General features: G+C 49.3%; 1 protein-coding gene across 1 annotated transcript in view; it reads right to left on the bottom strand.

The window, feature by feature from the left end:
* LOC138245864 (cilia- and flagella-associated protein 337-like) overlaps positions 1–12,722 on the bottom strand; it is a 1,005,044-nt gene that overhangs the window by 107,094 nt on the left and 885,228 nt on the right. Inside the window, 1 exon segment of the mRNA XM_069199842.1 lies at positions 11,513–11,646. Coding sequence (XP_069055943.1) covers positions 11,513–11,646 — 134 coding nt within the window.

Below are 12,722 nucleotides of genomic sequence, written 5' to 3'. Positions count from 1 at the left end.
TTTGTGCGTCATTATAGGCTGTCGGACTTGGGTAGTTTGGAGTCGGTGTTAGGTCACCGGGTCTTATCCTCTATGAGATAATGTTTGGGATGTTCTTGGTGCAGGATATTAAATAAAGGTCTTGCAACTCGATGTCCGTCTCCTGTGTGTTTTCTTGCTATGTCTCATTGGTTAAAAGGAAGGCGAGGGAGGGACGGGAGGTAATGCTTCCATTTTCTTACGATAATGGCATTACTCCTAGTCCTACTCCCTCGCCTTCCTTTTCCGTTCCCTCCCACCCTCCCGGTACGGACTGTCCGAGTTGCAGCTTGGGCTTGGTTTTTGTACAGGAGGGGATAAGGGTGGGGGGGGGTTTTGAAAGGGGAAGGGAGGGTCTAGAGGGGAGGCGGGAGGCCTCATTGGTTAAAAGGAAGGCGAGGGAGTAGGACTAGGAGTAATGCCATTATCGTAAGAAAATGGAAGCATATATAAAGCACATTACAAACATGTAAAAATAACAGATGTTTGATAGAAAATTGCAAACATGCAAATTGATGATGGATTATAAAACCCACAATTCAGATTCATCTAGAAACTACTCTAGATACGCTCAAAGACACACCATAACACAATGAATGTCATATACACAAACACAGCTCACCTCACCCTTCCCAGAAACTACATTTGGCAAATTTACACTGTTAGACCTGACAGCCTTAGGGTAGTCACCCCTAACTTTTTGCCTGCCTCCCTCCTCGTTTTTGGATACTGTTTTGCTGGTTTTTAGACTCTGCGCACTTTACCACTGCTAACCAGTGATAAAGTGTATATGCTCTCTCTCTGTAAACATGGTAACTTTGGATCATACCTGATTGAACTATTTAATCTACTTATAAGTCCCCAGTCATGTGCACTCCAGGTGCCTAGGGCATATAGATTAAATGCTACTAGTGGACCTGCAGCACGGATTGTGCCACCCACTTAAGTAGCCCCTTTTCCTTGTCTCAGGCCTACCATTGCTAGGCCTGGGTGTGCAGTTTCACTGCCACCTCGACTTGGCATTTAAAAGTACTTGCCAAGCCTAGAACTCCCCTTTTTCTGCATATAAGTCACCCTTAATGTGTGCCCTGGGTATCCCCTAGAGCAGGGTGCTGTGTAGGTAAAAGGCAGGACATGTACCTGTGTAGTTATATGTCCTGGTAGTGTAAAACTCCTAAATTCGTTTTTGCACTACTGGGAGACCTGCTCCCTTCATAGGCTAACATTGGGGCTGCCCTCATACACTGTTGAAGTGGCAGCTGCTGATCTGAAAGGAGCAGGGAGGTCATATTTAGTATGGCCAGAATGGTAATACAAAATCCTACTGACTGGTGAAGTCGGATTTAATATTACTATTCTAGAAATGCCACTTTTAGAAAGTGAGCATTTCTTTGCACTTAAATCCTTCTGTGCCTTACAATCCACGTCTGGCTAGGTTTAGTTGACAGCTCCTTGTGCATTCACTCAGACACACCCCAAACACAGGGTACTCAGCCTCACTTGCATACATCTGCATTTTGAATGGGTCTTCCTGGGCTGGGAGGGTGGAGGGCCTGCCCTCACACAAAGGACTGCCACACCCCCTACTGGGACCCTGGCAGACAGGATTGAACTGAAAGGGGACCTGGCGCACTTCTTAGCCTCTCTTTGGAGTCTCCCCCACTTCAAAGGCACATTTGGGTATAAAACAGGGCCTCTGCCCTACCTCATCAGACACTTGCTGGAGAAGAAACCGGAACCAGAAACTACATCCTGCCAAGAAGAACTGCCTGGCTGCTCAAAGGACTCACCTGTCTGCTTTCTACAAAGGACTGCTGTCTTGCTGTTGCCCTGCTGCCTTGCTGAACTCTTGTCTGGCTGTGAAAGTGCTCTCCAAGGGCTTGGATAGAGCTTGCCTCCTGTTCCTTGAAGTCTCAGGACCAAAAAGACTTCTTCCTTTCACTTGGACGCTCCGTGCGCCGAAAATTTCGACGCACAGCTTGTTTCGCGGCGAGAAAAACGCCGCACACCGACGCTGATCGACGCGACGCCCTCGGGACGATCGAGACTTCGACGCACAACCTCGCAAGGACAAAGCCGCTCGACTTTCCAGGAGAAATCGACGCGATGCCCACCGTGAGTGCGAAACTTTGACGCACGGCCTCGCAAGGACAACGCCGCCCGACTTCCAAGGAGAAATCGACGCGACGCCTGCCGTGAGACCAAACTTTCGACGCACGGCCTCGCAAGGACAACGCCGCCCGACTTCCAAGGAGAAATCGACGCGACGCCTACCGTGAGATCGAAACTTCGACGCGCAGCCCCGCAGAACGACGCGCAGCAGGAAAACAAGCAGGAGAATCCACGCACAGACCCGGGACATCTGGTAATCCCCGCGATCCACAAAAAGAGACTGTCTGCGCGCCGGAAAACGACGCCCGACTTCCCCGCGTGGAAAAGACCGACGCAAGTCTATGTGTGCTGAGGAGAAATCGACGCACACACCCCCTTTTCCACGCATCTCTTCTCCTGTGGCCCTCTGAGGAGATTTTCCACCAGAAACCAGGTACTTTGTGCTTGAAAGACACTGTATTGCATTCTAAAGACTTAAGACACTTTATATCACTTCCCTGTGATATCTCTACAATTTTCCATTGCAACTTTATTCTTTTTTTGACCTACAATTATCCTGATAAATATTATATATTTTTCTAAACACTGTGTGGTGTAGTTTTGTGGTGCTATATGGTGGTATTGTATGATTTATTGCACAAATGCTTTACACATTGCCTTCTAAGTTAAGCCTGACTGCTCGTGCCAAGCTACCAGAGGGTGGGCACAGGATAATCTTGGATAGCGTGTGACTTACCCTGACTAGAGTGAGGGCTTTTGCTTGGACAGGAGGTAACCTGACTGCCAACCAAAAACCCCATTTCTAACATTGGTGATCAGCGGTGAGGATAGGACTTGTATTTGTGCAGTGACATACAGTAGCTAAGTATCTCACTACCTACCCACAGTTGAAGGTCAACTTGGTTTTTATCTCTTTTTGAAAATCCGTTTTTTCCTGACAATTTTCAAAAACTAAATCCTCACTCAACATGTCTCTGACTGGGTCTCAGACAGGGGACTTTGACCTAGTCCAGTTGGATACATACACGGTCAAACAAATAAGAGGATTCTGCAGGGCATTGAGGGTACCCACCCAAGGGGCCTGCAGAAAGGAGGACTTTCAAGTGGCGCTGAGGGCCTGGGCAGAAGCCCATTTAGAGGATGATGAGGAAGGGGAGCCAGAAAATGGCCCCTCAGAAGGATTTTCACTATCTATGGATGGTGTTACCACTGCAATTGTGCACCCTTCCAGACCAGGGAGCAGTGTCTCCATGCAAAGCCTGACCGCAGAGGAAAGGAGAGAGGAAAGGGAGTTCCAATTGCAAATGGCAAAACTGAAAATTGAGGCGCAACAGGAGGAGAGGAGGGCAGAAAGAGAAGCCAAACAAGCTGAGGCTGAAAGAGCAGCCAAACAGATTGAAGCTGAAAGGACAGCCAAACAGATTCAAGCAGAAGCTGAAAGGGCAGCCAAACAAGCAGAAGCTGAAAGAGCAGCCAAACAAGTGGAAGCTGAAAGAGCTTTGGCTGAAAAGAAACTATTGTTGGCTCATGAACTGAGTCTCAAGGAGCTGGAGATCAAGGCAAGACAGTCTGAATCCAGCAATAATGGTGGCAGCATACAGACAGGACCTGCTGGAGAAAAGAAGGTTCGTATACCCAAAAATGTGGTGCCCAGTTTTGTGGTGGGAGATGACATAGATAAATGGTTAGCTGCTTATGAAGTTGCACTAAGGGCTCATGAGGTTCCTGAAGGGCAATGGGGGGTAGCTATGTGGGGTTATGTGCCGCCATTGGGGAGGGACACACTTCTCACATTGGATCCACCGGATCAAAACACATACCCACTCCAGAAAGCCACTTTACTTGCCAAGTTTGGGCTGACCCCTGAGGGATACCGTCAGAGGTTCAGGGACAGCACCAAACAAACCACACAAACATGGGTAGATTTCTTTGATTTCTCTAGTAAGGCACTGAATGGATGGGTGCGGGGCAACAAAGTAGCAGATTATAAAAGTTTATATGATTTGATCCTGAGAGAGCATATGCTTAATGTTACTTATACAGATTTGCGCCAGCACCTAGTGGATAGTAAGCTGACTGATCCCAGGAAGCTTGCTGAGGAGGCGGACCTCTGGGTTAGCACCAGAGTGTCCAAAAAGGTACCTGGGGGGGACTCCCACAAAGGTGGTCAGGGTTCCCAACAGAAGAAAGAGGGGGGAGATAAACTTACAGATAAGGAACTCTCTAAAGGCCCCCAAAAGAATTCCCAGGGAGGGGGTGGCAACCCTTCCTTTTCCAAATTTGGGAGAAAGCCAGGGACATTTGACAAGTCAGGAAAATCTAGCCCCAAATGCATGGAATGTTACCAATATGGTCACTACAAAGGCGATCCTCAGTGCCCCAAGAGGGCACCGTCCACTACCGGACAGGCACCTGGGTTGACTAGTGTAGCACTCGGGGGGGAGATGGACCCAACTAGCTTTGGGGAACAGGTAGAGATTTCCCTAGTGTCCCTGGGAGAAGGAGAAATGGTGCCCAAGGCACACATGCCTAGAAATACTTCCAAGTACCGGCAGTGGGTCACCATTGATGGGCAGAGGGTGGAGGCTCTGCGTGACACAGGAGTCAGTATGACTACTATCAAGAGTCAGCTGGTGTCAGCAGAGCAGATAATGCCTAATACATTCCACCAGGTCAGAGTAGCTGACAATCGCGAGAGTCACCTACCGGTGGCTCTGGTTCCCTTTGAGTGGGGGGGGGTCTCTGGTACTCTGAAAGTAGCTGTGAGTCCTGCCATGCCTGTAGATTGTCTGTTAGGCAATGACCTTGAGCACACTGCTTGGAAAGAAGTGGAGCTCAGGTCTCACCTGGAGATGTTAGGGTTACCTGAGTGGGTCTGCATGACCACACGGTCCATGGCTGACCGAGAGGGAAGTCAAGGGCATCTGGAGCCTGGAACGATGGCCCAGAGAGCTGCCAGGAGGAGGGACCAGGGGTGCGGGAAACCGGCCCCCGCTGTTCCCACAGTGGCTGACGGGGCTCCTGAGGAGGAGGCTTCCGAGCCAACTGGGGAAGACATCGCCGCCCTAGGTGACTTACCTGAGCTTGCTGGTTGGCAAGTTGAGGGTGGACCCACCAGGGAGGACTTCTGCAAGGCGCAGAAAGAATGTCCCACTCTAGAAGGTTTGAGGAAACAAGCCTCAAACCAGGCAGCCGGCGACGCCTCTGGCGATCACCACCTATATTGGGAGAATGATCTCCTTTACAGTGAGCCTAAGGTTCCGGGCTTTGGGGCAGCACGTGTGCTGGTGGTCCCCCAATGTTACCGAACCTTCCTACTGGGTCTGGCTCACGACATTCCCCTGGCAGGACATTTGGGGCAGGGCAAGACCTTTAACAGGCTTGTCACCCACTTATATTGGCCCAAAATGAGGACACACTCAGACAAGTTCTGCAGATCCTGTCCTACCTGCCAGGCCAGTGGTAAAGCAGGAAAAAGGGTTAAAACCCCCCTGATTCCACTTCCTGTCGTTGGCACCCCCTTTGAAAGGGTGGGCATCGACATTGTTGGCCCCTTGGACCCCAAAACTGCCTTAGGCAACAGGTTCATCCTGGTTTTGGTGGACCATGCCACCCGTTACCCAGAGGCAATCCCTCTAAGGACAGTAACTGCACCGGTGGTGGCCAGAACCCTGATGGGGATATTTACCCGTGTGGGGTTCCCCAAGGAAATAGTGTCTGACAGAGGCACTAACTTCATGTCCGCATACATGAAGTCGCTGTGGGATGCGTGTGGTGTAACTTACAAGTTCACCACACCCTATCACCCCCAGACGAACGGTCTTGTGGAGAGATTCAACAAGACCCTGAAAGGCATGATTGGTGGCCTTCCTGAGGCCATGAGGCGTAAGTGGGACGTCCTCTTACCATGCCTTCTCTTTGCTTACAGAGAGGTCCCCCAGAGAGGGGTAGGGTTCAGTCCCTTTGAACTTCTCTATGGGTACCCTGTCAGGGGACCCTTAAGCATTGTCCAGGAGGGATTGGAGAAAGCTCCAAAGGCACCCCCTCAGGATGTGGTCAGCTATATGTTGGCCCTCCGCAACCAGATGACCCGCTTCTGGAAAGAAGCCCAAGATAACCTTGAGGCCAGTCAAGAGGTGATGAAACAATGGTATGACCAGAAGGCCACCCTGGTAGAGTTTCAACCTGGAGACAAAGTGTGGGTAATGGAGCCAGTAGAGCCCAGAGCTCTCCAGGACCGCTGGTCTGGCCCATTTGAAATAAAGGAGCGGAAAGGGGAGGCCACTTACCTAGTGGACCTCAAAACCCCTAGGAATCCCCTAAGGGTGCTCCATGTGAACCGACTAAAAGCTCATTGTGAGAGGTCGGAGATCAACATGCTTCTGGTCACAGATGAAGGAACGGAAGAGGAGAGTGAACCTCTCCCCGACCTCCTCTCTGCCCAAGAAGGTGATGGGTCAGTAAGGGGGGTCATTCTGTCTGGCACCCTGACTCTAAATCAGAAAGGAGACTGTTATGAGCTGTTGGAGCAGTTCTCCCCCCTGTTCTCCCTTACTCCTGGGCTGACCCACCTCTGTGTTCATGATATTGACACCGGTGACAGTCTCCCTGTGAAAAACAAAATTTACAGGTTGTCGGATAAGGTGAAGGCCAGCATCAAGGAGGAGGTCTCCAAGATGTTGACTCTAGGGGTCCTTGAGAAATCCAGTAGTCCCTGGGCCAGCCCAGTGGTATTGGTCCCTAAGGCTACTGCCCCAGGTGCGAAGCCAGAGCTCCGGTTCTGTGTGGACTACCGGGGTCTCAACTCAGTCACCCGGACTGATGCTCACCCCATCCCCCGAGCTGATGAGCTCGTGGACAGGCTAGGCGCTGCCAAGTTCCTGAGTACGTATGATCTTACTTCAGGGTACTGGCAGATCGCCCTGACTGAGGGGGCTAAGGAAAGGTCCGCCTTTTCCACCCCTGACGGCCATTACCAGTTCCGAGTGATGCCGTTTGGATTAAAAAATGCCCCCGCTACCTTCCAACGGTTGGTTAACGGGGTCCTGGCTGGCAAGGATGCCTTCTGTGCAGCCTACCTGGATGACATAGCTGTCTACAGTTCCAGCTGGGAGGAACACCTGCTCCACCTCAAGGAGGTGCTTCAGGCCCTGCAACAGGCAGGCCTGACCATCAAGGCTAGTAAGTGCCAGATTGGGCAGGGTTCCGTGGTGTACTTGGGACACCTAGTAGGTGGTGGCAAGGTGCAGCCACTCCAGGCCAAGATCGAAACTATCAAGGCCTGGCAACCACCTCGAACCCAGACTGAGGTGAGAGCCTTTTTAGGCCTCACCGGATACTACCGCAGGTTTGTCAAGGGCTATGGTACCATTGTGTCCCCCTTGACAGAACTCACGTCCAAGAAGCAACCTAGGTTGGTGAATTGGACAGAGGCTTGTCAGAAAGCCTTTGACGCCCTAAAGGAAGCCATGTGCACGGCCCCCGTGCTCAAGGCCCCTGACTACTCCCAGGAATTTATCGTGCAGACAGACGCTTCAGAGCATGGCATAGGGGCAGTCCTAGCACAGCTAAATGAGGAGGGCCAAGATCAACCGGTAGTCTTTATTAGCAGAAGGCTATTACCACGGGAACAGATGTGGAGTGCTATTGAAAGAGAAGCTTTTGCTGTGGTCTGGGCCCTGAAGAAGCTGAGGCCCTACCTGTTTGGGACTCACTTCCTAGTTCAGACAGACCACAGACCCCTCAGATGGCTCATGCAGATGAGGGGTGAGAATCCAAAACTTCTGAGGTGGTCCATTTCCCTACAGGGGATGGACTTTACGGTGGAACATCGCCCAGGGGTTGACCACGCCAATGCTGATGGTCTCTCCAGGTACTTCCGCCTTAGCGATGAGAGCTCCCAGGAGGTCGGGTAGCTCTCCCCACTTTCAGCTGGGGGGGACACATGTTAGACCTGACAGCCTTAGGGTAGTCACCCCTAACTTTTTGCCTGCCTCCCTCCTCGTTTTTGGATACTGTTTTGCTGGTTTTTAGACTCTGCGCACTTTACCACTGCTAACCAGTGATAAAGTGTATATGCTCTCTCTCTGTAAACATGGTAACTTTGGATCATACCTGATTGAACTATTTAATCTACTTATAAGTCCCCAGTCATGTGCACTCCAGGTGCCTAGGGCATATAGATTAAATGCTACTAGTGGACCTGCAGCACGGATTGTGCCACCCACTTAAGTAGCCCCTTTTCCTTGTCTCAGGCCTACCATTGCTAGGCCTGGGTGTGCAGTTTCACTGCCACCTCGACTTGGCATTTAAAAGTACTTGCCAAGCCTAGAACTCCCCTTTTTCTGCATATAAGTCACCCTTAATGTGTGCCCTGGGTATCCCCTAGAGCAGGGTGCTGTGTAGGTAAAAGGCAGGACATGTACCTGTGTAGTTATATGTCCTGGTAGTGTAAAACTCCTAAATTCGTTTTTGCACTACTGGGAGACCTGCTCCCTTCATAGGCTAACATTGGGGCTGCCCTCATACACTGTTGAAGTGGCAGCTGCTGATCTGAAAGGAGCAGGGAGGTCATATTTAGTATGGCCAGAATGGTAATACAAAATCCTACTGACTGGTGAAGTCGGATTTAATATTACTATTCTAGAAATGCCACTTTTAGAAAGTGAGCATTTCTTTGCACTTAAATCCTTCTGTGCCTTACAATCCACGTCTGGCTAGGTTTAGTTGACAGCTCCTTGTGCATTCACTCAGACACACCCCAAACACAGGGTACTCAGCCTCACTTGCATACATCTGCATTTTGAATGGGTCTTCCTGGGCTGGGAGGGTGGAGGGCCTGCCCTCACACAAAGGACTGCCACACCCCCTACTGGGACCCTGGCAGACAGGATTGAACTGAAAGGGGACCTGGTGCACTTCTTAGCCTCTCTTTGGAGTCTCCCCCACTTCAAAGGCACATTTGGGTATAAAACAGGGCCTCTGCCCTACCTCATCAGACACTTGCTGGAGAAGAAACCGGAACCAGAAACTACATCCTGCCAAGAAGAACTGCCTGGCTGCTCAAAGGACTCACCTGTCTGCTTTCTACAAAGGACTGCTGTCTTGCTGTTGCCCTGCTGCCTTGCTGAACTCTTGTCTGGCTGTGAAAGTGCTCTCCAAGGGCTTGGATAGAGCTTGCCTCCTGTTCCTTGAAGTCTCAGGACCAAAAAGACTTCTTCCTTTCACTTGGACGCTCCGTGCGCCGAAAATGTCGACGCACAGCTTGTTTCGCGGCGAGAAAAACGCCGCACACCGACGCTGATCGACGCGACGCCCTCGGGACGATCGAGACTTCGACGCACAACCTCGCAAGGACAAAGCCGCTCGACTTTCCAGGAGAAATCGACGCGATGCCCACCGTGAGTGCGAAACTTTGACGCACGGCCTCGCAAGGACAACGCCGCCCGACTTCCAAGGAGAAATCGACGCGACGCCTGCCGTGAGACCAAACTTTCGACGCACGGCCTCGCAAGGACAACGCCGCCCGACTTCCAAGGAGAAATCGACGCGACGCCTACCGTGAGATCGAAACTTCGACGCGCAGCCCCGCAGAACGACGCGCAGCAGGAAAACAAGCAGGAGAATCCACGCACAGACCCGGGACATCTGGTAATCCCCGCGATCCACAAAAAGAGACTGTCTGCGCGCCGGAAAACGACGCCCGACTTCCCCGCGTGGAAAAGACCGACGCAAGTCTATGTGTGCTGAGGAGAAATCGACGCACACACCCCCTTTTCCACGCATCTCTTCTCCTGTGGCCCTCTGAGGAGATTTTCCACCAGAAACCAGGTACTTTGTGCTTGAAAGACACTGTATTGCATTCTAAAGACTTAAGACACTTTATATCACTTCCCTGTGATATCTCTACAATTTTCCATTGCAACTTTATTCTTTTTTTGACCTACAATTATCCTGATAAATATTATATATTTTTCTAAACACTGTGTGGTGTAGTTTTGTGGTGCTATATGGTGGTATTGTATGATTTATTGCACAAATGCTTTACACATTGCCTTCTAAGTTAAGCCTGACTGCTCGTGCCAAGCTACCAGAGGGTGGGCACAGGATAATCTTGGATAGCGTGTGACTTACCCTGACTAGAGTGAGGGCTTTTGCTTGGACAGGAGGTAACCTGACTGCCAACCAAAAACCCCATTTCTAACATACACCTAAAATACTTTTGACTAAGAAGTAATTAGGAGTCCGTCTGCTAAACTCCCGACAAGGAGACAACAGCGATGCTGGTGGTCCCCCCCACCCCGGACCCATTACAACTTTCCACTAGGCTGACCGGCAGAAAGCCTAGTGTGAAAGGTGTGGCAGCATTGTTCCTGGCTCATTAATGAACCCGAGGCAATGTTGCTGCACTCAATGTGCACCAGCATCCTTGAAATGTGCACTGTCTGCAGTCCAGACAGTGCGCATTTCAAGGGTGCTGGGCCCGGGGACCCCTGCACTGCCCATGCTATGGGCATGGCAATGCAAGGACCCCTTTGTTGCCCCTTCACTTGTTCTCCCCCAGTCTTTTCATGGTGGTGAAATTGCCATGAAAAGACAGGTGGAGAACAAGGTTGTAATCAGCAGGGCGGTGCTGAGTTCAGCGCCACCAGGGTCCATGTCACTATTTGTAAGCCACTGAACTTCACCCTCATATATTAAATTGTGTGTGCTCTCGCTCCCCCTCAACAAAGGGGGTGGAAACATATACTCATACTAGTATGTGAAAATCTCCTCCTGGTGCTGCACAATTGTATTTAGGCTGAGATTTATGCATTCACCTAGGTGTATATCTATTTTCATTCAAAGACTAATCTTTGGCCCTAAATATTTACCCCTAATTCTTAACCCCTCCTGCATACCTTACGAAAGGCCTTTGCCTGTCACAAACAACTAGGAGTACAGGAAAGCTTCCCCAACTGCTAATTAGTGAACACATCTATGTGCATGTGATGCAAAGAAGTGTGAAGCTATAGCAATGCCAGTATTGCAGCATGAAACTAAATTAGGATGTTGCTTGCAGCGTGGTCGAACTTCTTGTGGATAGTAATTGCACTCCCCTTCCCTTTTGCTTCTGTGCAGCCTACTTGGAATGTAATAGCCTTTGTGGGTAAAAGCCCAAACCATTAAGAATATGTAAATGTGTTGTTTAACCTTCCGGATGCAGCATCAACTCTAGCATCACTAGTTGCTTTTCATGAAAACATGCAATGCAGTTAATCTTTCGTTGTTCTTCAAGCCTGGTGATAGATTGTTCCTCCCTAAGTTGGTCAAATGTGATGCTGGGACATGAATCAACAAATATTTCAAAAGGAACGTAATTAAACAACTACATCTAACCTACCTCCTGCGTGCTTTCCGTTGAAGTAGTCTCTGTTGCGTAAAGGACTTTAGTCACTCCCATTCCTGCATCCGTGGAAGAACTTAGTCTGGTTTCTGCTTCAAAGTCAGATTGTAACTCAACGGCTGAAATCTTTTCTAATTGGAGAAAACAGACAATACATAGTACTGATTTCAGTTATCTATGTTGAACCTTGGAGTACACCCTATTTTAGTATTACCATCATTTCTCATGGTCAAAATTCTACCATCTGTAGATTGTAAAATGAGTGTTACCTCCATTCTATCCCTACCCGAGGGCCCAATGAGTGTTTAATTGCTAAAACTAGACAAATAGTTAAAAATAAGCACCCAACACTTCTTGCCTCTTTATTCACTCTTGCGTTTTTTTTTTAAAACAATGTAATCTCATTTTGCCACTGCTTTCCAATATTCTTCACTCTTCTTTCTCCCTTTTCTGGCTTTTTTTGGGTCAATGTCTGATAATGAAAGTCCCCAAAAATGATTGCAGATCATCACTTCTGCAGAGTGGACACTGGTGCACAGTCAGTCCCATCGCAGTTGCTCTGTATTAGTGCTCGTTAGAAATGGGGTTTCTGGTTAGCTAGGGTATGCACCTAAGCCAGGCAGAACTAACCCACTCTAGTGTGGTTGAGGGGGTTAAACACCCAAGATAACCCTTTCTCACCCCCTTGGTAGCTTGGCACGAGCAGTCAGGCTTACCCCAGAGGCAATGTGTAAAGCACTTGCACAACACACACAACACACATGACACACTATCCCCACCACAAAGGAAACACAACACCAAGTTATATAAAAAATAAATTGTATTGTACACAACATTATTAGACCAAACACAAAATGTCAGTAATACCCTGCTACCCAAGCAGTTGTCAGAACACTACACAGTACTGATACCCTGCAGAAATGAGCAGTAGTCACATACAACATACAGGTTACTCATTATTCCGCATCATAAGCAGTAGTCAGGAAAACGTTACAAAAATAATGCACACATCACAAGATCCCCATAAATGCCCAAACCGGGAACATTAGGAAATACATGGCAAGTTATAAAATAACTCTCAGGATAAATGCCCATAAGAGGAACATCAGAAAACATATGGCACGTCATACAACACTACAGGTTAGCACAATATTCGCAGACTGTCCGTAAAAGGAACATCAGAAAAACATGTGGTCATTAAAGGTAC

Source organism: Pleurodeles waltl, chromosome 7 (assembly GCF_031143425.1).
Source record: "Pleurodeles waltl isolate 20211129_DDA chromosome 7, aPleWal1.hap1.20221129, whole genome shotgun sequence".
Lineage (NCBI taxonomy): Eukaryota > Metazoa > Chordata > Amphibia > Caudata > Salamandridae > Pleurodeles > Pleurodeles waltl.
The sequence above is the reverse complement of the archived record's forward strand: the minus strand, read 5'-3'. Positions and strand labels throughout refer to the sequence as shown.